The sequence below is a fragment of the Teleopsis dalmanni genome, chromosome 1 (genome assembly GCF_002237135.1).
Source record: "Teleopsis dalmanni isolate 2A chromosome 1, ASM223713v2, whole genome shotgun sequence".
NCBI classification, from domain to species: Eukaryota; Metazoa; Arthropoda; class Insecta; order Diptera; family Diopsidae; genus Teleopsis; species Teleopsis dalmanni.
Window position 1 is genome coordinate 52,845,572 of NC_051846.1, and position 25,870 is coordinate 52,871,441.

General features: G+C 31.7%; 1 protein-coding gene across 1 annotated transcript; it reads left to right on the top strand.

Annotated features, from left to right (window-relative positions):
* The first annotated feature begins 457 nt into the window (after positions 1 to 457).
* On the top strand, positions 458 to 25,393 carry LOC119681368 (homeobox protein araucan-like). Its single transcript, XM_038094544.1, has 3 exons — positions 458 to 528; positions 7,438 to 7,907; positions 25,117 to 25,393. The coding sequence occupies exons 1-3, from the start codon at positions 458 to 460 to the stop codon at positions 25,368 to 25,370; spliced, it is 795 nt and encodes a 264-aa protein (XP_037950472.1). The 3' UTR covers positions 25,371 to 25,393.
* Positions 25,394 to 25,870: the final 477 nt, after the last annotated feature.

A 25,870-nucleotide genomic window follows, 5' to 3' on the forward strand; every position in this document is an offset into this window, starting at 1 on the left:
GGAGAAGATTCTAGATCAATACATCAGGGAAGTCTATATTAAAACTTCACCTCTACATATTGAACAGTATGCTTATTAGTCGGGCAAATCGACCGACACCGCTATACATAGTCTGACGAGTAAAATCGAGAAGGCTTTAGACGGTAAGGAAATAGCTCTCTGCACATCGGTTGACATTACAGGAGCTTTTGATAATGCAACATTCAGATCAATTGAGGCAGGAATGGTCAGGAAAGAAATACATAGACTGATCATAACATGGATTCTCAATATGCTGAAAAACAGGACGATAATCTTTGAAATGAGGACGAAGAGATTAACTGTCAAGTCAACCAAAGGATGTCCTCAAGGAGGCGTTCTTTCGCCACTCCTATGGCTATTGGTCATTGACGAACTCCTACAGTCTCTTAGTGACCTCGGATATGAAGTTCAGGGCTTTGCAGATGATCTAGTCATCATGGTTAGAGGCAAATTTGACTCCACCATATCCGATCGTATGCAACTAGCTCTTGATATTACTCAAAATTGGTGACAAGAGAAAGGACTCTCGATTAATCCGAATAAAACAAATGTAGTACCCTTCACCAGAAGAAGGAAGATGAGTCTAGGGACCTTAAAGTTAGGGGACACTGACTTAATACTATCTGAGGAAATGAAATATCTAGGAGTAATTCTAGATAAAACTCTTACTTGGAAAAACCATTTATCATATATAACTGGCAAAGCTCTAAGAGCAACTTATGCGTGCCAAAGACTGTATGGTAAAACTTGGGGTCTGCGACCAAAAATGATGGCTTGGTCGTACAAGACCGTAATAGTACCGATGATCACCTATGCTTCTTTGGCATGGTGGCCAAAGGTAAATCAGACGAAGGCTAAGATGACTCTCAATAAGATTCATCGAACAGCCTGTCTAAGCGTAACGGGAGCAATGAGAACGTGCCCCACAGAAGCCCTAGCAATGCTTACTGGACTCACCCCATTACACATTACAGTTAAAAGGACTGCGACCAGTGCTGCACTAAGGCTTCCTTATCTAGGTAATCTTAAAGAGGGCAATCTGACAGGACACGCAAAGATTCTAGATGAAATCTGGAATTCTCCGTGCCTTAAGGTCTTCGACAAGATGAATAGAAAATTAGCTTTCTCCAGGGAATTCGAAGTGGTCATTAGTGACCGATCAACTTGGAGAAATAATAAAATCAACTTAAAGCAGGGCTCTCAATTATGGTATACTGATGGGTCCAAAATGGATGATGGCAGTGCAGGAGCAGGAGTTATGGGACCAAACTTCCGTAAAGCAATCGCAATGGGAAAAACTGCTTCCATTTTTCAGGCAGAGGTCCATGCCTTAGAGCTTTGTGCAAGAGAATGCATACGTAGGGGCACCCGAGGTACCAACATATGCATTCTACCAGACAGCCAAGCAGCTCTAAAATCTTTAGCAAAATCATTATTCCAATCAAAGCTGGTTTGGGAATGCTTTCAACTTCTCAACACCCTAGCATCGAGAAACTATGTTACTCTTATGTGGGTACCGGGACACGAGGGGCATGAGGGCAATGAAATAGCAGACATATTAGCAAAGAAGGGTGCATGTACTCCTTTCATTGGGCCAGAGCCCTTCTGCGGGGTAACAAATAGCTTCACAAACAACTTATTATGTGAACGGGAGAAACAGCATCTACTTGAACACTGGAGAGCCCAAACAGGCATGCGACAGTCAAAAAGATTCATTGATCCTGAACACATTAAAGTTGATGCTATCATCAACCTTAGCAGAAATGATATCAAAATCTACACTGAACTTCTTACAGGACACTGTAGACTTAATTACCACATGAAGATCATAGGTGCGGTAGAAAGTGATTCCTGTCGACTCTGTTATGAGGAGAAGGAAACATCAGAACATGTTCTATGCAACTGCCCAGCGGTGGCAAGACGTAGACTCGATTACCTTGGTAGCGGGATCCTGGTCCCAAATCAAATAGGTAAAATTAAGCCCACTGCAATTATAAGATTTATAAATAGTCTAAAATTGTCCTAGTTGGGCCTATAGGCGCACAATAGATCTTTTAGGTCGGGGTGCACAAATAGCCTATTTTAAATAATAATAATAATAATAATAATATATGTAGTATAATTCTGTTTTGTTTATTCCACATCATTTTTACCGATATTACAATAACATGCAATAAATCGAATAAAGTAAATAAATAACATCAAATATATACAATAAATATAAACAACGAAAAAAAAAAAGGGACATATATGAAAAAAATTTTAAAACAGTGAAAGTACATAAATAAAAAATATATCAAATTACACTCAATTCAATTACGTAAATAAAAGTTTAGCGCCATTTTCGTACATTCCAAACTCATAGGTCTCATATTAAGAGGCATGTCCCCATTACAGAAACACTTGAGGGTGTCACATAAAACAAATAAAATAAATCAAATCAGTGCGAAAGGAAAATAAAGGCATGAAATGTAGCGGAAACGAAATGAAATCTGAATTTTGTTTTTGTTTAAGAAGTTTAAGCGCAGCAAAAAGTTTTGCCGCAAAAATTTATGCGCACACGTCAAACCCACCAAAGGATATATTGCGTCCCGGTGCACCCACACACAAACACACCAACGTATGGGTTAACACGCAAAACGGCAAACCATTCGAACAGTTTCGTTACTTTAAATGGATTAAAAGTGTAAGAGTTGCCACACCGCACTGTCATGAAGGATTGCATGCGTGTGTAGGTGGTGTATGCATGCGTTTGCATTGCCATAGCATAAATCGTCGATAATTCATTTAAAATGAAAACGACGATTTTTTAATAAAGAATCACAAATGTGAAATGTATGTGAAAAGCATTTGGGACTGTTGAAAATACTGCGGGCCTTGAAGTTTTGCACAAACGCCCAAATACTTCTCTGCTTTTTTGAACTTCCGCAAGTGTGACCTTGGCGTAAGCATACGAGTCTACATATGTGAGCAAGTGTTTCCAAGGACTCCAATTTGATTGTGGCTTTTTAGCTATTCCCTTTTTAATGGTATTTTATTTCATTTTGGTTGTTTCGAATCGAAGGGGAATAATTTTTCCTTAGTTTTATATGTTTTACACTTTACTTAGATACATTCACATATATGAAACGTATGCGCGCCCGGCCAACTGACTGATGAATTATTGTGACAGCTAACAGAAAGCCCATTAAATTCAAGTCTAGATGGCGCTACTTAAATTTGTCAAATTTTTTTCTTTATGCATTACGCTGGCGGGTGAAATTCCTTTTATGAAATATTCAACCAATAACGGGTGAAACTTTGATTGATATCGAAGTGTCACGCAGACGCGCATGTGGCTAATAGTCCGCAATTTAGGCTGTGGCAGCTATTGAGGTACATATTTGAATGTTTCTTTGGATATCATTTGGAATTGCCTTTGTCGCTGCTATTAAAAAGCAAATGGTATTGCTAAATAAAAAGTTATTTGCCTTTTTAAGATACCGACAAGCATGTGACAAATATAAAAATTTTATTTGGCATGTTGCGGTAATGCACAATTGTGATTAGTTTTTGTGAATTTTTTCTCTGTAGAAAAGGTTATTTATGCAGAAATCGAAAAGACGTTTATCAAATTTGACAATTAGTTTGAGGCTTTGATTTTAATTAATTGAATCAATATTGATTACTTAAATTAATAGCATGAATTTAAGTACAACATTTAAACATTTAAACAAATAAAGTTTACAAACTAATGTAGAATGTAAAATATAATTGCCATTATATTATAAATGTAATATATAATTTATAATGTTTCTTTTTAATGTATGCAAACTATTCATATAACATATAACTACTTAACAAGTGGACTTTGCATTTTATTGAAATATTTTGGATTTAGTAATACTACTAGATCGTAAGTATTCATATTCGAATAAATCGAATTTTTTTGGCTCAATGTTTGATTACACATTAGTTTGATTAATTCAAATTGTTGTGATAGGTTGAAAATAAAATTAAGATAGCGTGAACTCTTCCAAAAGTTTAAATTCGGTGTCTCTTTAAAATTGATTACTATATAATAATATATAATGTATACTAATATGTAATATATAATGTATACCAAGAAGAACAGAAAACTGATCTATAGCTAGATAATTAGACCAGCATTACTTTATGGGTGTGTCGCGTATAGCAAAACTGCCGACTCTACTATACAAAAGCTACAAGTTGCTCAAAGTCAAACTCTCCGCAGACTCTTCAAAAGTGCCTTGATACATCCGCACAAACGACATGCTAAGGGACTTTAGAATAGACCCGATCAAATAATACATAAGGGACAGAGCCCTGAAATTATATGCGAAAACTGACAGGCTATCCTACTTAGCACTATCTAATCTTCGAGTAATCACTCTCCGCACGGGGAGGTATGCAGATCTTAGATCAATCACTGAATAATCATGAAACTTATAGGGAATACATAAATTAGTCATTGAGATGGGTGGGACCCTGTAGTACCCCCAGCTATCAAAGAGTAAAAGTGCCCAGTTGCGCTGACTCGAAAAAAGGATCTACATACATACATACTATATAATATGTAATATATAATGTACACCAAATCTGTAAATATGTTTACCACATAAAGAAATTAAAATAAACAATATGTTTTAAGTGCCCTATTCATGAAAAGCGCTTTCCTGTTGTCATTCCTCTTCCTTAGTTCAGTAAATAAGCAATGTGAAATATTTGTTTCTTATGACTATTTTTTTAATTAAGTTTAACTCAACTTTCAGTCGCATGCCAGAAACAAAACTACTAATGAGAAATCAACATACCATCTTAAAAAGAACGCATTAATTATATTCTTCAACAAAAAAATCTATAGTGATTTATAAATCTCATATATGGCTATTATTCAGCTTAGGATTCTTTATACATAATACAGCATATTTAGTATTTCGCCTATTGCCCTAACTGACCAGCATCACGATCTATAAAACTCTAAAGTCTTTTTGAAGCTTCATTGCTCGATCTTTAACCCTCAAGTTTTCGATGTTCTATTTATGTACTTGAAAAAGTTACTGGAAATAGTTATAAAGTAAATAATTAATTCTTATTTATAGTTTTATAAGTAGTATACTTATGGTAACTATTTCCAGTTTTTTTGATTACTTAGGTATATGGAGAATTTCTTATTTTAAAGTTCATTAACTGATTATTTAATGATTCGTTACGATTTGAATTATTGCTTCATGAAATGTAGCAAATTCGTATGGGAAAAGAATCAGTTTTTAAGTATTCACTTAATTTAAGAGTGTCAGTAATCATCTACCCGAAATAGTATTTAGTTAAAAAATACACAGCATCTTCATTCGAATACTACCATCAAAGCAGAGGACATACGGTAACAATGATTACCTTTCCCCCAACCCACATTTCTATTTAAGCTAGCTCCACGATAATTGCATTCCTGAGAATGTGTGATTACAATGAAACCACCTATATCCAAATTAATCCATATTAATTGTGTTTTAAAACTACAATAAGGACTGAGTTTGGAACTGAAGTGCATAATGGAAATCTCCTTTATGGATCCTATAAGCAACATATCCTTCGAAGTCTTGATTGAAAATTGTAGTTTTAATAACATTTGACATCAGTTTTTTGACAGTTAATTTAGTTCTTTTGCAAAGTAATAATGTTGTACATAAAAATAATTGACATTCCAACCTTAACTGACAATTTGTGCTGTATAACCCTAGAAATGTATAATGAAATTAGTAACTTGATTAAATATTTTTTAAATTTATTGTTATTCATAAAGTTGTGAAATAATTTGCAAGTAACAGATCCTGCTTCTAATATGACATCACTTCACCAAAGTATGATTTTTTACTAATACATTATCTTATAGTTCTTTTGGTTACTATTCTACGTACCAATTTCAGTATTATTACTTTTATTAATAGTGATAAACCTATAATATTAATACTAATTAAACACATTATTGTCAAACTTACAGTCGGTGCATTTAATTAAAAATTATTGTGCTGAGCGGTTCATAAGTTTAAAAATCTATTAGGTACGAACAAAAACCAATTAAATTTTCATATCATATCAAGATTTTAAAACTCATTTATTTAACCATTTGTAAAACCCTTGAATAGAAAAATTAAGTAGAATATAAAATTATTGAAAGTAAACAGTGCTTAAAATTATTTCACTACAATAATTTTTCGACAGCAATTTCTTTTATCATAAATTTCAAAACCGCTGCTTCCTTGCCATTATGCAATTATTCTACCCACACTTAAAAGAAACCCGAGGTATTAATAACAAAGACTAATTAGATTTATTTCAGTGAAATTATTTTATGAAATATCTTAAATTTTCTGCAATAAATCTAGATTTGAACTAAAGCGAACTATACTATAACCTTCTATATGTATATATACTACATAGATTACTACATATGACCAATCCTTTTATATGTCGTTCTTATACGTTTTTAACTAAAAAAATGCATCAGCTTATGACATATTTTAAAATAATAATTAAAAATAAAAATATTTTGGTTTTGAAGGAATAAGTATGTGCGAGTCCATATCAAATGATGTCCTGCTGTTGTTGATGCTGGCTAACCTGCATCTCAATAAATAACATTGTCCAGGCGACGAACGCGAAAATACATCAAAACACTGCACACCTGCTGTGTTCAGCAACGAGCAACGATACATATGAGTTACATAAAATCAGCACAGCAACAACCACAACAACAACAACAAAAACACTAAAAGTAGCAACAAAAACATTATCTGCAGCACCGTCAAGTTTTGTACCACAATTTCCCTTAATAAATAATATAAAAGATATTGTGCAACAGATTTGCCTCCAACGACTTACGGCATCTAGCACGAACGAAATATGACGTTAACTTAATAAAGTTATGAAATATCGCACTCGAGTGCAGAATAGCATCACTAAGAAGTGACCAAAGTTGCACTAGCACAAAAGTGTACGCGTTGCCACTCATTCATATTAGAATTCATAAATAAAGACGCATTGTGAAGCAACTGCGCTAATGTGGCACCCTGCAAGGGGCAAGCACCACCCATGGGGCTGTTGCGATAGCTGCTTAAGCAAGTGTTTGAACCTCATATGGCACAGTTTGTGAAATGACGCTTTTTTTCTAAACATTTTTTATGTTGTATATCACATTCGTACATTTTCAGTTGGATTGGTTGTAATGCACAACTCATGCTAACGCTTCAAAACTGGGGTAACTGACTGTATGAAACTAAAGGGTGTCAAGTAATTTCATTTACTTTTAAGTAGAATTTATATATTAGTCATTTTTCTATGTACTCTGTTAAGATTTTGTGTAGGATTTAGTTTCTTTAATCAAGCAATTAAATGAGTTTTTCGTTTTTCTTGCAGTTATGGCGCCAGCTATGATTTAGCAGCACGACGCAAGAATGCAACGCGTGAATCCACAGCCACATTAAAAGCTTGGCTCAATGAACATAAGAAAAATCCATATCCAACCAAAGGCGAGAAGATCATGCTGGCTATAATCACTAAAATGACCTTAACTCAGGTTTCCACATGGTTCGCTAATGCACGCAGGCGTTTGAAAAAAGAAAACAAGATGACATGGGAACCAAAACATCGCACTGAAGATGATGATGATGTACTCGCATCGGATGAGGAGAAGGATCGCGAGGATAATGAGTCGGAAAAAAGGCAAAGTTTTGGCGCCAATATTGGCACAAATAGCAGTGTAGCAGGTGCGGAGCTGGCAGCAAGTGCAACTCATCCAACATCTAATGTGGGTGTTGTTAGTGGTATTGTTGGTAGCCATAATACGGGCACAAGTGTGGGCGGCGTTCCTGGTGCACAGCCAAAAGGTATGAATTTTTGTTGCTTTGGTGGCAGGTTTCTTGTGCATTATATGACACATGCAACATTGCAAGGTGTAAGCAGTTGTGTGGGTGAGGTATGCCACAAAAGGACTGCTTTTGTTTTAAAGATTCTATTGTTCTATTTGAATTATACGCAAGTGTACATACGGAAAACACTTCTCCTACATAATCGTGTATGCGGCTTGCCGCATTGTATTATCTCATAAATTCACTTAACTAACTTTTAATTTTAGTGCAAAAGTTGAGGTTTGAGTACAATTGCTTTTTACATTGCAAAGATAAAATTTCTGTTATTTATGACGTGCTTTGTGAAGTTTTTAAAGAATTTTAAGGATAACAAATGGTTTCAGTTTCGAAATTTATTTGAGTAGGTCTTTTATAGCCGAGTTTAGGACAAACGTTAAATGTTTTAGCACAGCAAGTAGTGAATAAGGTGAATGATAAGTTAGAAAACTGAAATGTCTTAAATTTTAATAATACTAGTTAGCATTTTTGAAAACTTCGTTAGAGTAATTAATTTCTAAAAAGACTCAGACCAATTATGCAATATCTTAAGTATTTAGATCTGTTCAAAATTCGGTATTTTTAGCTTTTAGTTTTAGTTTAACATTTATAGAGGCAACGTTTCAGTTTGTGGCTCAAAGCAAAGTTAATTTTGAACTTAATAAAAACTCAATTATATTGTATAATCGGATGTTTTGGTTCTGAATGAATGCAGTTCGTTCTGAACTCCTACAATCTTTGTCTCATATTTGTTCAAAGTGCCGGTGTGTGGAATGGTACAATTCAAAAGAATCACAACAGGTCCATGGCTATTAATGTCTTCGTTTTTAATTAAATGATCTTAATATGTAAAAGTCTTATTTTTAACATAAAAAAATTAGGTTGTTGCGAAAAGCATTGGATTATCGCATAACTTTGCGTAGTGATCCTACTAATAGTATTTCGTGATCATGTGCTTTCACTTTTCGGACAAAACTAGAGTAACAGTGTTGTTTAGCGTTGGTATCTGCCATGAAAACCTAAGACCACGGTGCTCTACAAACACATAAATCAATATAATGAACCGATAAACGCACCATTGGAAATTCTAATAATTTTTCGCCGGTTCTAATGAAGTTATGTATTTTGGACATAACTTCTTCTAAGAAGCGAGGCTTATAAATACTGATCTTTGGGACTTAACACCCGGATGATGAATACGCAACTTCAAGCCGAATGAATGATAAACAAATACCGATCATTATTTTTGCGTAATTTAGGTATTAATCACACCTACTATGAGCCTTCCAACCATCACTTGGCACTTGGCTAGTACCAGATTTACACCTCCGATCGGGTGTCGCAACTGCCGTATCAGTTACTACCATACACAATCCAAAACAGTATCAGCATAGCGCCTGGATTTTAGCCTCCTTTTACAATAGCCATGCCTACCTCGGGAATATACTAAACCTTTATCCGCAGGGAGCACAAAAGTAGAGACATGAGAGCACTTTCAAGCCAACATTTGCGGACTTATTATTGATAAACAACAACTGCATTATTTATATATACATTTAATTAAAGAAAAATATGATATTATATTATAAGTAGTTAGATATTATATTATAAATCCAGAAACTCATCAATTTAACGAATTATTAAATTTTGTTTTCATTGTACTTTCTTATATAATCTAGAAAGAACATATATACAATATCTCGAGTAAACTATTATTAAATCTTTCATTTCAAATCTCCAAATTCTTCCCTTTAAGACCAAATCTTTGTTTTATCAAGGTTACAATTTTGTGTTTATTATCCTTGAAAACCATCATCTTAATTAATAAGAGACAATTTTGATATTATCCTTTAACGACGCTATTAGACTCTTCAACGGCAAATAATTTACATTTCAATGTCAACTATACCCATACACACCCCCATCAACATTAATTTTAAAATTTCGTGCAAAATTAAATTCAACCTCAATTGAGGGGTTAATTTCTATCACCACGGCTACAAAACAAAAACAAAAACAAAAACAAAAGTAGAAGCTGTTGCAAGTAAAAATCTCAACTCCCCAAAATAAAGCCACATTGCGCACATTATTTACACCAAGTACGGGCGTAAAATAAAGAAATCATTACGTTATTCACACCATGAGCCGCTTTCAATTTGAGTGTCATTGAGCTCTTTATTACGTTAGTGTGTTAGAAATTATGTGACCCCCGTTTGAGTCATAGATGCAGTCAGTCAACAGTCAGTCAAGAAGGGAACTATACTCTCGCACAGAAAGTGCGTGTAGATTGCGTATATCAAGCAGTAGCGATAGTACAGAGAAATTCCCATGCCTTTTATTTTTCTTGGTGTACTTGATTTTGCAACCCTTCTGTTGCCACTGCTACCATTGCAGCCTAGTATGAGTCCAAGCTATTTGTAGTACGTTTGTGGTGCGGCTTCTTTTATGCGCAACGCATACTGCAACATTTTTGGTTAACCATCGGCATTCTTCAACGCCAGTGCGTGCTTTCCGTTAGTATGGACCGGTTGGGAAACAGTCAGTAAGGCAATTATTGTTATGAAGTCATAAACATATGCAGCTCACGTTTTTCGGCACATAAATCTAATGCGTTATACTCAACGCCCTTCGCATTCACCATTCTCTAGTATTAACCATTTAGCAGTTGGAATTCTACTGCGGCGCAACAATAGTAGACTTGTGTCGGCAGAAGTGTCGCTTTCATTGATGAGGTTACTGACTTTTACGAATTAACTCGCTGTCAGAATGCCTTTTATTGAAACGTAACCACCGCATTTTGTTGCCCAAATATGAGGGTTGCACGCTTCGACGCCCGATATAATCTCTGGGGAGATTTTAGAGTAGCTGAACGTTCTGAGTTATATGGGTACATCATATTGAAGTTTGGGCACTTTCTTTGTATAAAAATGGTTTTTTAAAGTTATTTAAAAATGTTGATGAGCCATTTAAGTTTTTTAAGAAAGAAGAGCAAATTTTTTAGTTTTTTATATAAAAAGTAGGCAGTGCTTTATAACTAAATATGTAGACCAAGTTAAAAATAGTAGTCCAAATAGATAGGAACTTAGTGATTTTAATCTTATCAGCGACTTTTTTAATAATTTCTTTAAAAAATATTTGTACAATTTTTAATATATTTCTTTCCATGTTTGAATGCTATAGTTCCAACATAAAGACGAAAGAATTTCTTAAGTGAAATCCCATCTAAATTTGTGGTTGGGCATTGTTATTTTCTTCTGTAGTTTTATGAAAAATAATAAAATAAATTAATGCTATTTCTAAGATATAGCCCTAATTTAAACAATGGATGTGCAGTGAAATGTAGTGGCTATAGAAACTAAAACTTTTGAGCATTTAAGTTTTGAGAGTGACACCAATTTTTTCCAGTCGATTTAATTTTTTTAAATAAAATATACAGATTACTGGACTATACTTGTGTTGGGAGTAAAAATGTTTAATTATCTTGAGTTACTTCTGCAAAAAGGACTAAGACCATTTGAATTATGTTGCAGGCAATAATGCGAGAAGAAGTATTGAGGATTTCTGTTTTCAAAATCCACTGTCATAATGAACTGAATGCGCTCGTGTGACAATATAGTGCAAACATAAACACACATTTAAGATTCGACCCTCAACATTCCGAAAATATCAAATTTTGAGCGCCATTTTTTTACGGTTTATCTCAAGCAGTGTTCCTTAAGTTCTTTTTAGGATACCCCTGTTACAGGATCTTAATGAAGCACTTTTCAAAACGGTTCTTACTATGTTGTCCTCAATTATTCAGAGAGTATTAGCAACCTAGCAGTATTTAATTGTTTGTATTTGTTTGTACATCGATTAGTCCCAAGGATGTTCACTGCTATATTCTATTTTACTATAATTCAAAATGTGTTTGTGTCATCTACATCATTTTTTTTTGTCACAGGAATTTTTCTACTTCATTTCGTATAACAGTTAACAGGGAGAAAATTATTTAGAAACACGGAGTATTAACTAAATACATTTATAAATAGCACTGTGGTATTAACCATATTAAAACTTAATAGGCGATGTCTTGGAGATATCGGCAGCAGGTTAAATTAAAACTACATTATGATTGGATTATGCTATGAAGTGTTTTTTTTTTCAACTGGCAGAATTGCTAGAATAAAAAACCTGATGAATATGGGAAGTGATGCACTTCACCGCTGTATGTAATTGCTAATAAGTTGGCAATTAAAAAGTTTTATTTATTTTGAAGCGAGTATACCTATGTTTATAACATACAATATGACTGTAAATAGTCATGTTAACAGTAAAATACAAATTACATATCGGTATTTGCATACGTATATTACAAATGAATTTTTTTACTACTTTCAAATTAATAAAAAAAAATTGAAATATATAAAATACATAAAAAATTATAACAACGTAAGAAGCGCTTGTTCAATTGACAATGGATCCCACACATTAAACACATTAAGACTAAGAATAAACTGAATCAAAGTGAACTAAGAAACGTTATTATGAAACCACTCATAAACATTATAGATAATAGATTGAAGTTTAAACTTGCATGGCAAATTATAAGTTTCAGATACTTTGTATGCAAAATATACTAACCAATATACTAACCCCTTTCTTTTGCCTTTGTTCACACAATTTCTGCCTTGCTTTAGATCGTAAAAACATTCCAAATCTATTCCAGATTCCAAATTTATGACATAATACTAGATATACATTTGTAGTACATGTTGCAATAACAATTATTTCTAGGTTGATGTCAAAACCCTAACGCTGATGTCAGTGTTCACAAAAAGATGAATAACTTGGAATCTTTCAAGTTGGTTATTTATTTATAAAAAATTAATAAATTTAAATTTATATAAATTATTATCATAAAGAGGTTTTCGAACAGAAGTGAAACAACAACAAAAATTTATTTTTTAAATGATTTTTTAATTAATTGAATTTTTGGCTGACCATACAGCTGTTTCGAGTATTGCCAAATACCCTTCATCAGTGGTCTTGGAAATAATTCTTATATTTAATTATTCGTAAATTATATTATTTTTGAGACTGCAAGTACCAGGAATCGAACTCGGGTCCTGCCAAATATGAAGCTCAGAATCAGCGCACCTTAACCAACTGATCCAAAGCCGTACTTGACTTTTTATGTTCGCATATTTTTGCTGGAGTTTTGTTACTTTTGCTATGAAAGTTTTTATAAACAATTTTACTTGCTGTATTTATATATTAGAACGAAATCATAAACCAGCTGTAGAATAATTGAATTAATTAATTAATTATATTTTTTATTTTTAATTCTTGAATTTCAAAACTATTCTATATTATTTAAATAATAATAATTTAATAATTTTTTTATTTATTATTAAATTTATTTTATTATTTAAATAAATAATAAAGTTTTGATTTATGTGAAACCTTAACCTTACTTCATATCATTTTTTTACGCGTATTTCTTCTAAATGTCTGACGATATTTATGGAACTTTTACAACCTCAACTTCTTAGCTCTTCCCCAATTTACCAAACTAGTACTTGTTCCCTGTCAAAATCTAAACACAAAAGACTGATGGGAATTTGATGAGTATATTGCATAAACAATCTGTTTATCTATCTATAGGCCAAATACATATAACGAGTACACTTCATACGTTCTTGTGGGTTGTGTATCAATAAATTCATGTGTAAATCATTTCATTTTCGTGCGTACAATTCATTAAATTTAGATATTTCCAAAAATATATTGACAAAGCAATGGGAAGAAATACTGAGATATTTGTAGATTGTTTGCGCTTTTTTGCCGCTTGTAATCGGCTATGAATATCAATTGAGGGTGGCTGGCACACGCTAGAATTCTCCATTGACACAACCACACAAAGCCGTGTATTCAGTGTGTAAATTGCACAAAACTTCTGTGTGAGTGTGTATGTTGCTTTGTTTTTACACTTGTGCTTTTAATGTGATTTGGACTCCGTTTTGTTATTCTTTACTTCCAGTTTGCTTTGTTTTGTGCTGTTGGATTTTTATCTTGAGGGAAGTAAATCACAAATTTAATAATAACAATATCTGCTTTCATCCTGACTGAGTGCTTGTTGCTCATATCCCATTGTCTGGGGTTGATTTTCCTATGGAATTTTCTATATATGTGCTCGTAGCGTAGTAGTAGCGTTTATACAGTAGTGAATTTGATGTGTTGGTTAGTGTGGAGGTGTCAATATTATCATGCTGATGGATATATGTATCGAACTGACATTTGTCTTTACCGAAAATCCTATTAATGGTGCATAAGATAAATGACACATGAACCATTTGAACAGCCAGTAGAGTTGTGTGTTGCTCTAAGTAAATAAATCTTATGTGCTCGTAATCGTAATCACTGCAGAGAATTTTAGGAATTAAATTCATGAAAGTTAAGTGCTTTGTAATTGATGTTATAAAATATTTATGACAGCCATTGTCTTTGTGCTGTAACCTTCACACCACTCCACGCTCCCAGCTGAACATTCTGTGCTGCTCTAGTTTTGTCGATTTGACACTTTGTGCGGCAAAGTGCAAAAGTACAACAACACTACGAGGAAAATACTTTAAGTGATAATTGAGTGAATATATATACATTATATATATACAGAAAAAAGTGAAAAGTTAACTTTGTACGTAATTGACATAAATTATTTAAAAGGACTTTCAAAAGTTTTTAACGACATTACTTGAAAGAGAAAATTTTCTATAAAAAATTTGCTAAAACTGAAGTGCTCTCAGCGTGAGTGTTGTAATTCAGCTAATAAATGTTTGCAAAAAGCTAAAACTATAGTGTACTATAATGTGCAGTTCTGTTTAAGCATAGAAGTATTAGTGAATAAAGAAACTCTAATATCTATATAAACTTTAATAACAAATTACTTCAAAGCTAAGGCACTTAAATCACAATTATTCAAGATAAGTTCCATTACCCTTGTTTTACTGCCATGTTCTCATTGTCATCCTATGCTCAACTATGGTGACTTGAATGAGATCCGTCACAATATTAACAAAAACAAATGCTTTATTGTGGGTATACATTTGGTAAACAAGTCATAGATGTGCATACAAACTTGTCTGTCCGCATCTGGAGTGAGTATGTACAGTATTTGAAGTTACTTTGCTGCGGAGTAAGAACACACATATACATTTATAACATATCCTTACTAATGATGCTGATGAGCTTCCAACTAAAGAATGATGAATTACACTTGACATCTATACGTTTGCATATTCGTGCCACATGACATTGAAGTAATATTTATGCTTGTCATCAAGCCTCGAAACCATAATCTTTGCATATTTAAGGGTCGCAAGTTAAGAGCGGGATTGGTGTTGCTATTGAAACTGTTGACGTTGTTTATACGACGTCATATGATGTTAAGTACAGCAACAACAATGTATAAAATAATATATATATTCGTATTTTTGCATGATTGTCGGATTGTTCGAAAATTTGCATTTACCGGTAAAAATGAAAGAGAAAATATTATTTTGCTACGTGGTCGTCGGCATATTTTAGTAACTCCAATTTGATATTCTGTATGCTACTTGTATTATCACGTTAAAGCAATGTACTAGGTTGCAGAAATATTTTAATGTCTCATGCTTTCATGACAAGTCACAGTGATCAGTCATAATAATCGTGAAGTCCGACTGTGAGGTGTAGCAGTGTAGAAAAGCTTAATTGAATTTATAGGAGTGTTCATTTCAGAAGAGATATTACACTAAATAACTATAGTGTAATAAATATATACATAAGTTTTCTATTATATACATTTTGCATTTATAGCAATAATTAATAAAATATTTTATTGAGTTTGGTAGGGTTATCAAGGTGATTCTAGAGATTCACTGCTAATCGATTACGCTACCACATAAAACTGGAACGGGTTAACACAATGTTGAATCTATAATATAACCAAAATGTTTTTAGGAGTTCTTCTTTAGAACAGACTTTGACAAAGTTACTTTACCATTGGAGAATAATTTCCTAATATTTCCAAATTTTACTAAACAAGTACTAAATGTACTAAATGTGTTGCCCATATATTATTTATTTAGTATTAAAAGGTGTTGTGGCACTGCGACAATCGGGTATATTGTGCCTTTTTAGGATTTAGAGTATGTCTCCTGTTGTGTCACTAAAAAATAGTATAGTACCTACTTTACAAAATTTTATTGCCTCTTCCGTAAGGATATACATTCTCAAGAGTCAATTCCGTTTGTATATTAGTGGCGGACATTCTAAGAGCACATGTGTGGCTTCTTCTCTTCGCAGAATCTACAATGTGCATCCATATATATACCGAGTCTCGTTGTACATTATTTAGATGACAAATAGGAGAAAGTCACAACTCCCGAATCTGCAAATTCATTTAAGCTATTTTGATTTCTTTGGGAATTTCATGATTTTCGATATCAATTCCTAATAGTTGTCAATAATTCTCGAAGATGGATTTTTCAATACAAGGAGTCAACAATGTGTGTGTACCTTGTTGACAAGGAAAATAACATTACCGATTTCGATCTGGAAAATTTTTGCAGAATTTCTGGAAAACTCTATTATATAAATTTCATTTCTAATGACGGAAAAACTCTATGATAAGCTGTAAATTCTGTTTGATTAAAGTTGATATGTAACTTCATATATATATAACTTCACTTAACTTAAACTAGACAACCTGAGAAAGATATTATGAGCTACTAAAAAATTTTATAATTCTTACTGAATAAATTCTGATATAGATTTTCAAAACTTAAAACTGAGCAAGATCTCGTTTTATTTTTTGGTTACTATCACGGTTTCAAGATTTGGTCATATTTATATAAATACTATTATACATTTCAATAAATATAAAATTTAAACCTCTTTAGAATATTATGAAGTAAATCAACATCCAGAGTACATCACAACAAATAACTCAAGTCGACAGATGACAAGCAAATTTCAAGAACAGGCAAATTATTTCATGCTTCATAGTGGTATCACGCAAATCAAAAACGAAGATTACAATGACGAAAGACCAAAGATTTGGAGTCTGGCCGATACTGCAGCTGAGACGAAAACCACAATGCAGTATTCGAGTCGAAATGATTGGGCAACAAATTATGGACAGCATTACAATTCTGGGGGGCAAACCTCAATAATGGCCACCATTTCCATGCAACCAACATCACCGCCCGCAACACCGGCTACGGGTCATTTGTATGCGCCTGCAGTGACACCGCCCCATACACCACCCAACCATAACCATAACAGCCTATTACCCATAGCTAGTAATAAAATATTAAATGCGAAATTCTCCAAAACTGAAACTGAAGGTCACGAAACTGGCGTGAGTCCTGCTTGTTTTAGGAGTCAGTATTGCACGTGATGAGCATATGCAAAACAGGTGACCTCTTGAAAATTTTTGCAATTAAAACTTGAAAATTTAATATAATTTAAATTTTTATTCGCTACATAAAAGCTTACTGTATGAAGGATAACTCGGGTAAGTTCGAATGAGAAATGATTGCATTATTTTTGAGTTCAATTCACGTTAATTTAATTTTGTGTAAGCAATTGATTTTATAATTTCAATAAATCTTATTATCTAATGGCTTTGTTATCAATTAAATATACCGACTCCTTGCATATCGTTTCTTTTACTCCTTTCGATTGTGTTTTTGTCTTGGTATGCAACATTACCGCGAAATCAATTAAAATATTTTGCCAGGATAATTGCCAATGAAATTACTCACTTCATTAATTTCTTGACGGACGTTTACGTTAAGTGCCTTTCGTCATACCGCACTAAACTTAAGTTCAATTGCTCGCCCGCTTACTTAAATAAATAAAATATATCTGTCTTAATGTTTGTCTGTCTGCATGATACCACCCACTTAGCCTATGCATTGCAAACTTCTAATTTCGTTTGCTTTGTTTGCATGATACCACTTGCTGCTTCCTGCTATGGGTGAGTGGAGAGGAAAGAAATAAACACCGATTAAGTCAACTGGAAAATTAAATGAAATAATTAAGTCTCAATCAGAATCCATTAAGCTTAACAGTACGTCGAGGTGTTGAGAATCCTTAAGGATGGGGTTGATGTGAATTCACTTGGTGTGGCTGCAGTTATTTTAATCACGTGTATGTCCACGTATTAAGCTTAATGAAAGGGCTGCATTAATACAAAAGGATACATAAGTAAATCTGCCAAAACAAAAGTAGTCAGAATTTATAAAAGGAATTTCGGCTTGGGAATATGTGCTCATCACAACAAGGGGTTAATTTGCAGCAGAAGAGTAGTGCTGATTAAAAATTTAACACACTTAAAGCATAAAACTAAAAATATGAATGCCTTTAAGACGGATATAACAGCCGTGCTTGATGCTTAAAAATTCAGAGATGTCTTAAAAATTAGTTAGCCAAATAAAAATTTAAGCAAACTAAAATCAAAGGCAGCACAGCTTGAACGGAAGTGAAAGTCTTTTGTGCGTAACTCTTTGGGTGTTGCTGTTACTGGCTTCTGGTGGTTTATGGCTGAAGTTGCACCCCATTTTGCGCAGGCTTAAATTTATTGTACTTATGCAATCATTTATCAGCCACGCAGCATCTTTCATAATCAGAAACCAACAAAAAAGCCAAAATGCAAATGACTCACTATGTGTAGTCCTCCTGCTCGTCCACGCTTCCACATAAAAGAAAGGCGATTTTTTAATTTATAACCCATTACTACCCCCACCTTAATGACAACTACGTCTACAACCAAGACCATACCAAACCAGATCAGAACTATATAGTCACTTCATTTACCTACGTCGCTACCACCTTAGCCATACCACAGTTTGTCTCAGCCAGCAGTACACATGTGGATTTGTTCTGATATGAGAACGATGGCATTTCCTTTTGTTTCATTTGCCGTATATGCAAATAAACTCAATAGTATGTAAATATCTGCTTGGCTGTATATATTTACATATATCGCAGTATGTGCGTATGCATTTGCCAGACAAAAGGTCGACACATTTCGACTGACTTAATTAATTTATGCGCGCAGGGCAACCCACCAAAAACCGACCAACAAAATAAATTTAAAAAAAAAAAACAAAAATAAATAAATGAAATAATAAAATCTGGCAGTTGGAGACCAACAGAGGAAGCCGGTATAGTCAGGCGACCTTTTTCTCTTCATTCACAATAAAAACGGGCCTAATTTTAAAATAAATGAGCAGCATTTTGATGGGAGATGATACCAAGAGATAAGCACGTCAATTCAAAATTTATACATGCAGCTAAGTGTGTAAAGACATTTGTGAAGGCTCTTCTGTGAAGGCACAGAGGAACGCTTTAATGGTTTCGATGGTCACTTGAGTAAATCACGTGAGCAGTGACACTTACGATGGAGTGTAGAATGCAATAACGGCCGTTGGGGCTATCATTAATTAGAAGAATTGGAAAGATGAAAGTAAAATTGAAGTACTATATACGAAAGATATAAGAATTGTAAATAAAATAAATATATGTATCTAACAGATACATATATGTATATAAGATATTTGAATATATTTTATTCCTTCCTATTAATTATAGAATATACGAATTAGTTGCAATGTATTTCATATAAAACATAAATTCAATTTCATTAATATAAAAGAGAAAAAATTGTATTTTAAGGATTTTTTGCCATTAAATTCCGTTAACTGACATATCAGTTTCAGTTGCGGCTCTATATCCCAATTGGGAAAACGGACACTAATAAGAAGAAAATGATTATTATTATTAGTTCTGCATCGCTTTTTAAACAGTAAATTCATTAAAAAGCGTTTTTAAACTGGTTATGACATACAAGTAACGTACACTTACAGTGTACACTAAGCGCTAAGAAAACTAGCCCATATATTATATATATTTACATGCTTTTTGGATTTTAAGCCGATTTATTGATATTATCATAGGATATCTTGTGAAAGCACTGCAGTGACTAATATCTATTTATACTGCTCTGAAAAAAGGGTCCATTTGATTTATCTACAGCTAAAGTAGACATTATAGTTATTTGTGAGGTAGATCGACTTTGATATACAACATACATCATAATGTTTATACATTGATACAATATCAATAGTATTATTTCAAATCTAAATTATAATCATCATATTTTGGTATGAGTACTATTATCAGGTTATATAGGACATCAAATTGGAGCCGTTAAGGATTCAATATAACGTATGTTATACAATTTTGAATAAATGTAAAGAAAGGTTTATCTCGATCTGTTATCATATATTTAAAAACAGAGAAGACAAATCAATTACTTACCTATTTGAAGGGAGGCAAACTATACTATTTATAATACTATATAATAGTATTGGTGATCTCTTCAAATTATAAAAATCAATAGAGAATAACTGCTGAAACTGAGTGCATAAATAATAACATAATTGCATTAAATATTCAGAGTTTGCGTCAACAGTCATATATGATAGGGCCTATGGAATGCAGAGAATCACAGTCACATCAAATATAAGGATTCGAATTTAGTTCGGAATTTTTTTTTTTGAATTCAAAATTGAGTATGAGAGAAAGAGAGAAATTTTAATTAAAATTTGGTCACAATCATGACTAAAAAAAAGTGAAAATGTAGTGACAATTTGTAATAAGACTGTCTGCCGAAAATGGCTCTCATATGTTAGCAGAAAAGTTTTGTAATTAAAAAATTTATTTATAATAAAACTATTCCTTTAAATGATATTGACATATTAAAAACACAAACTTATTTTACTTTCTTCTTTGTAATAACATCAATCATGTAATGATATGACTTTTCTTTCAAGGATGTTATTCAAAGCAATAGTTTTAAAGTCCTTATGATAATCAAGAATATAAAAAGGAGTGCGTTTGTAACTAGATATAGTTAACGGCATTAAAGTGGATATCCGCTTTTAAAATAATCGAGAAAGTTTCAACTTGGAATAAAAATTGCAAATCATAACACTTGATTACAGTATTACATTTACCGAAAAGATGGATAGGTAATTTACACTCTAAAGACTATTAATTTAACGTTTTGATTTAAAAATAATATGTATAGATATTTTGGAAAAATTTTTATAGAGAATCGCAACGGTCGAAGATATATAATATGGGTCCATTATTATATACGGGAGACTTAGTTATAATAAATAAGTTGGTAATAACGAAAAATTTTATTGTATCAATTAACTCCATAGAAATCGTAGAGCCTGATAATAATATCAGATCACTTTGTTAATAATGACAAAGTGATCTTTTATCAGAATAATGCATTCTACCAAAATCTCCGTGTTTTGGAAAAAGTTGAATATCAGTAGTTAATAGACGACAAGGGTCTATTAAAATCGATTTCATAAATCAAATTATTAGCATGGTTCAGAAAAGCTAGGGAAACGTTGGATAAAACGACTAGAAACTATCATTTAGTTAATAGCAACCTTTCATTAGGAAAACACGAATCACTAAATAAGGTGTTTACTGTCTTAGTAACAACTTCTTGAATTGTCCGTGTAGTAGTAAAACTATTTGAAAATAACTAGATTTGTAACTTATAATATTAATGCTTCCCCATCTAAAATTAATGGTAAGAATTTTAAGATAAACAGGAAAAGATTTATAGTAGATTTTCCTTAGATTATTTACTTTCAAAAAAAGAATTAGGAAATTAAAACAATGTATCGAAAAATAACGATTTTGCATGATTTGATCTATAATTGTTTTTAATACTTATAAGACCCAAATGTTAAATATTATAAAGTTGAACATTAATTAATTAAACTATTAGGACGTTGCATTTGTTTTCAATAACTTTTGATTATAATAGAGTAGCTTTCATTCTTGGATCTGAAGCTTTCATTCAAAAATATGTTTGTCTATATATATATACAGTCAAACTTCCATAACTCGAAGTCCAATTTTGCAAAGAAAAGGTTCGACTTATGAAGACTTCGAGTTAGAGAATTTTTTTTTTTTTTTTTTGAAAGAAACTAGAATTACATTTTAAGGTATTTATTTATTTGCAATCAAATAAAGCTCAGAAGTTATAGTTAAGTAAAATATTCAGAAATTAGGGTTTGGGACTTTAATTTTTTTCTTGTCTTCAGTAAAAATATATTCCACTTTATTCATACTCTAATAGTGATCATCAGTTGTAGTATCATTTGTTTGAAAATATAAATTCAAAATATTGAATGAGTCTTCTACTTCATTTTTGAAGACTGATGAACACTTACATCCACCGAACCCTCATCATCACTTTCCGTTGTGCTTAGAATAGGATCCAGTAATTTAGCTCAATATTATCGTCATCTGTAGGAAAGTTTGATGTACAACTTTCATTGTACATTCATTCAATAACTTTCATTGAAGTTATTTCATTTACTTTATACCACGCTGCCAGCGACTAAAAAAATTAAACACTTGGTTTGGAAAAAGGGGTTCCCCTAACACCAGAATGGATTCATACTTGAAACAAAAATTCGACTTATAGAATGCACTTTCCCATATTCCTATCGGCACGGAAAAAAATTTGTGTTCCGAGTTATAGAGAAATTCGAGTTATAGACGTTCGACTTATGGACGCTTGACTGTATATATATATATATATATATATAAAGAAAAATATTGAAGAATTTTGATATCATAATAAAAAAATTGTTTTTGATAGAATAAACCCATTTACAAAAAATGTTTTGAATACAGTCTAGTCATTTGAACTTATGTTTACTTATTCATAACTGAAAAATATTTTTAGTAAAATGAAATTCAACACCTCACAAATAAGTACTTATACTTTGAAGCTAAATTTTTTAATAATATAAATATTTTTTTTTATACATACTTTTTTTATTCCTGTGCAATTTTTTAATTATTTTTTTTTAATAATATTTTAACTTGTCCATTGGCTACGACAAACAACGCAACTGCAACTTTATACCTGTTTTAGGCTCTAATATGACATTCAGCACTTTATATGCTGAATTTTTTTTTTTTTTTTAGAATATATAGCATATAGTACAAATGGCTTATAGTATTTCTATCTTAAGACTTGTTTCGCCTACAACCTTTTTATGTATGATCTTTTGCTTTTTACTTAGTATTTTCTGTTTATGGTCTTCCACTATTTGTCTTTGCGGTTTTTTAATGCTTACAGAGGCATAAATAATGTTGCTTAAGTCATTTGTTGACCTTTCGAAAATGGATCTCAATGCAAGTTAAAACCGCTCATACTGAAACGTTCCCGACAGATATACCATACGTATGCATGTACGTACAGACGGGCCAGCAGACAAGTAAGATACATAGATACATTTAATATGGTTAGCAAGTAAATTTTATAGTTTGCATTTATTTTGTTTATGCCAAGTAGACACAACCGCAAGAAATTTTTTCCCTTTACTTATTTAAATGTTTATTTGCTTTTATTTTATTTTAATTAAAAATAAATTATTTTTAATTTTAATATAGTATATTTGTTGACTTTGTCTTAGTGGAAACCAATGTGTGTCATGTACATATTGATCAGGCGAGCAATTGCTGATTTTACAAAACATGCAAATACCGAGTATCTCCATATATTGCATTTGTAGATAGAGTAGACATTTAGATACTAATAGATTTATTTTTATTAAAATAAATTTAATTAAGTAACGTCATTAAAAATAAAATCAAAAATAAACAAATTGTAAATTATAAATAACATATATTTGTCTTTAAGTTAGGGAAGTGATTCATTTTTTCATTGATTAACAAATATTAAGCATAATTTTAACAAAAATTTTAACTAAAATTTTAACAAAGTTTTTAATAATAATTTTAGAATTCCATCTTCAACATTTTTTTTTTAATTGTTCATTATTACTTTAATTACACGTACAAAGTACGCAGTCACAGTTGTTATTGCAAGACTAGTGGATCCTCAAATAATATCTGGGGCCGATCGAAGCTTCGAGAATTTCACAAAGCTTAGCTAGTCACTCGAAAATTTTCGACGGGCAAGACCATTAAACATTTAACATATCCATTTTTAGTTAACCATCGCATCAGGCCGAAGCAAATTATGAATTGTTATGGCTACAGAAATTAGTAAATAAATTAATAAATCAAAAAAATAGAAAACTTTTGCATATTTGGATAAATTCTATCTTATGTAAATTTTAAAGAAACTACAATCTTAGCGTTTTGAGTCGATTGAATCGGTAAAAGAGAATTCGCCGAAGGAACTAAAAGCCATACCTGCATACCAGCGTTGACATATGTGTATCGCTTCAGAAGGAGCATATTTTGAAGAGGATAAAATAAATTTGAAATAAAAATTTAAATTTGTGTGTTTTATTTACAAAATCCGGGTACTTTTTGAGCTGGAGGTACATAAATTTAACGAATTCAGATATGGATACGGTAACTGTAAACTATATACAATACGTCAAATCCAATTTCTTCCCATATTATTTGAATATTTCTTTAAATTTAATTATCAGCTATAATTATATCACTATAATTATTTTTAGTCAACATTTATTGCATTATATATATTACCACTTTTACCGATCCTAAAAAATTTTGTTAGCAAATTCTTAAAGACCGTCTGTACGTATTCAAGTTGCTAAAAATTAAATCTGAGTGCTTGAGGGAACATAGTTTTACTGGCATCAATGAGATATATTGTTGACAATAGCTCTCTCAGCTAATCAAAATAATTTAGGTGTATTGATAAGCTTTACTAAACCGATAGGTTTAAGAACACAGACAATGGATAGTCATATCTCGAACTCGATAGAGCAGAAGTCATATATGTAAAAATATTGCATTCTTTTCATAGCAATCGTAGTACAAAAGCATTCCACAGTAACCTTTTTTATTTAAAATAAAAATTGAGCTGATATATTTTAAAATTAATATATTAATTTTTTACAATTTTTTTAAATTTATTTTTTTTTTATTAAAATTATTGTGAAAGCTTGTACTCATTCTAATAATTTATATAAAATAATATATTTCAATAATTTTTTACATGCTGCCATAATCAACATACAAACATCAGTAAGGATTTACGGTTTATTGTATAAATTATATCACAATTTTCTCTTTTAAAGTGAACAATATAAAAATAATTTTCATCTCTCTTTAGATGCTTATCAACTACATCCTCATCATCATCATCAACCAACGCAGTATTCTCATAGTTTTTACTATAATCCTAACACTAATCACCAACAATTTCAACATTTGCAACAGCAACAACAACAACATCAATCAGCAATATCAGCTTTAAGACAACATGTTGTGGACAGCACAATGCTGTACCATCAACACCAACAGCAACAACATCAATTGCAACAACAGGAACAACATTTGCAATCACATCGCTTAAATCCTCAATAGAAAGATTTTCTCTAAAATTTGATATAAATCAAATTGTTATATTATATTATAAATGTATAAGAAATATATATATAATTATTAAAAATTTCAAAGTACTTAAAAAAGAATTCAAGAAAATAATTTATTAAAAATAATTGTTATAAAATGGGCCAATGTGCAAGTTTACCAAAAAGAAAGGATAGGTTGAATTGTTTTAAAGATAATTATAAAAGTTATGTATATAAATGTATTATTATAAATGTATTATTAATAGATACTTAAAAAATATATGTATATGAATATTAATTTCAATATGTATAATTAAATATACATAGATATATGTATTTATATATACTCTCTTCATATACACACTTTATTTATATATATACTTAATATAATATTAATATATAAATACGTTGTATATACATATTGTGTATATATGTATATGTAAATAAATAATTAAATTATATATGAAATAAATAATAAAAAAAGTATATATATATATATATATATAAACAATA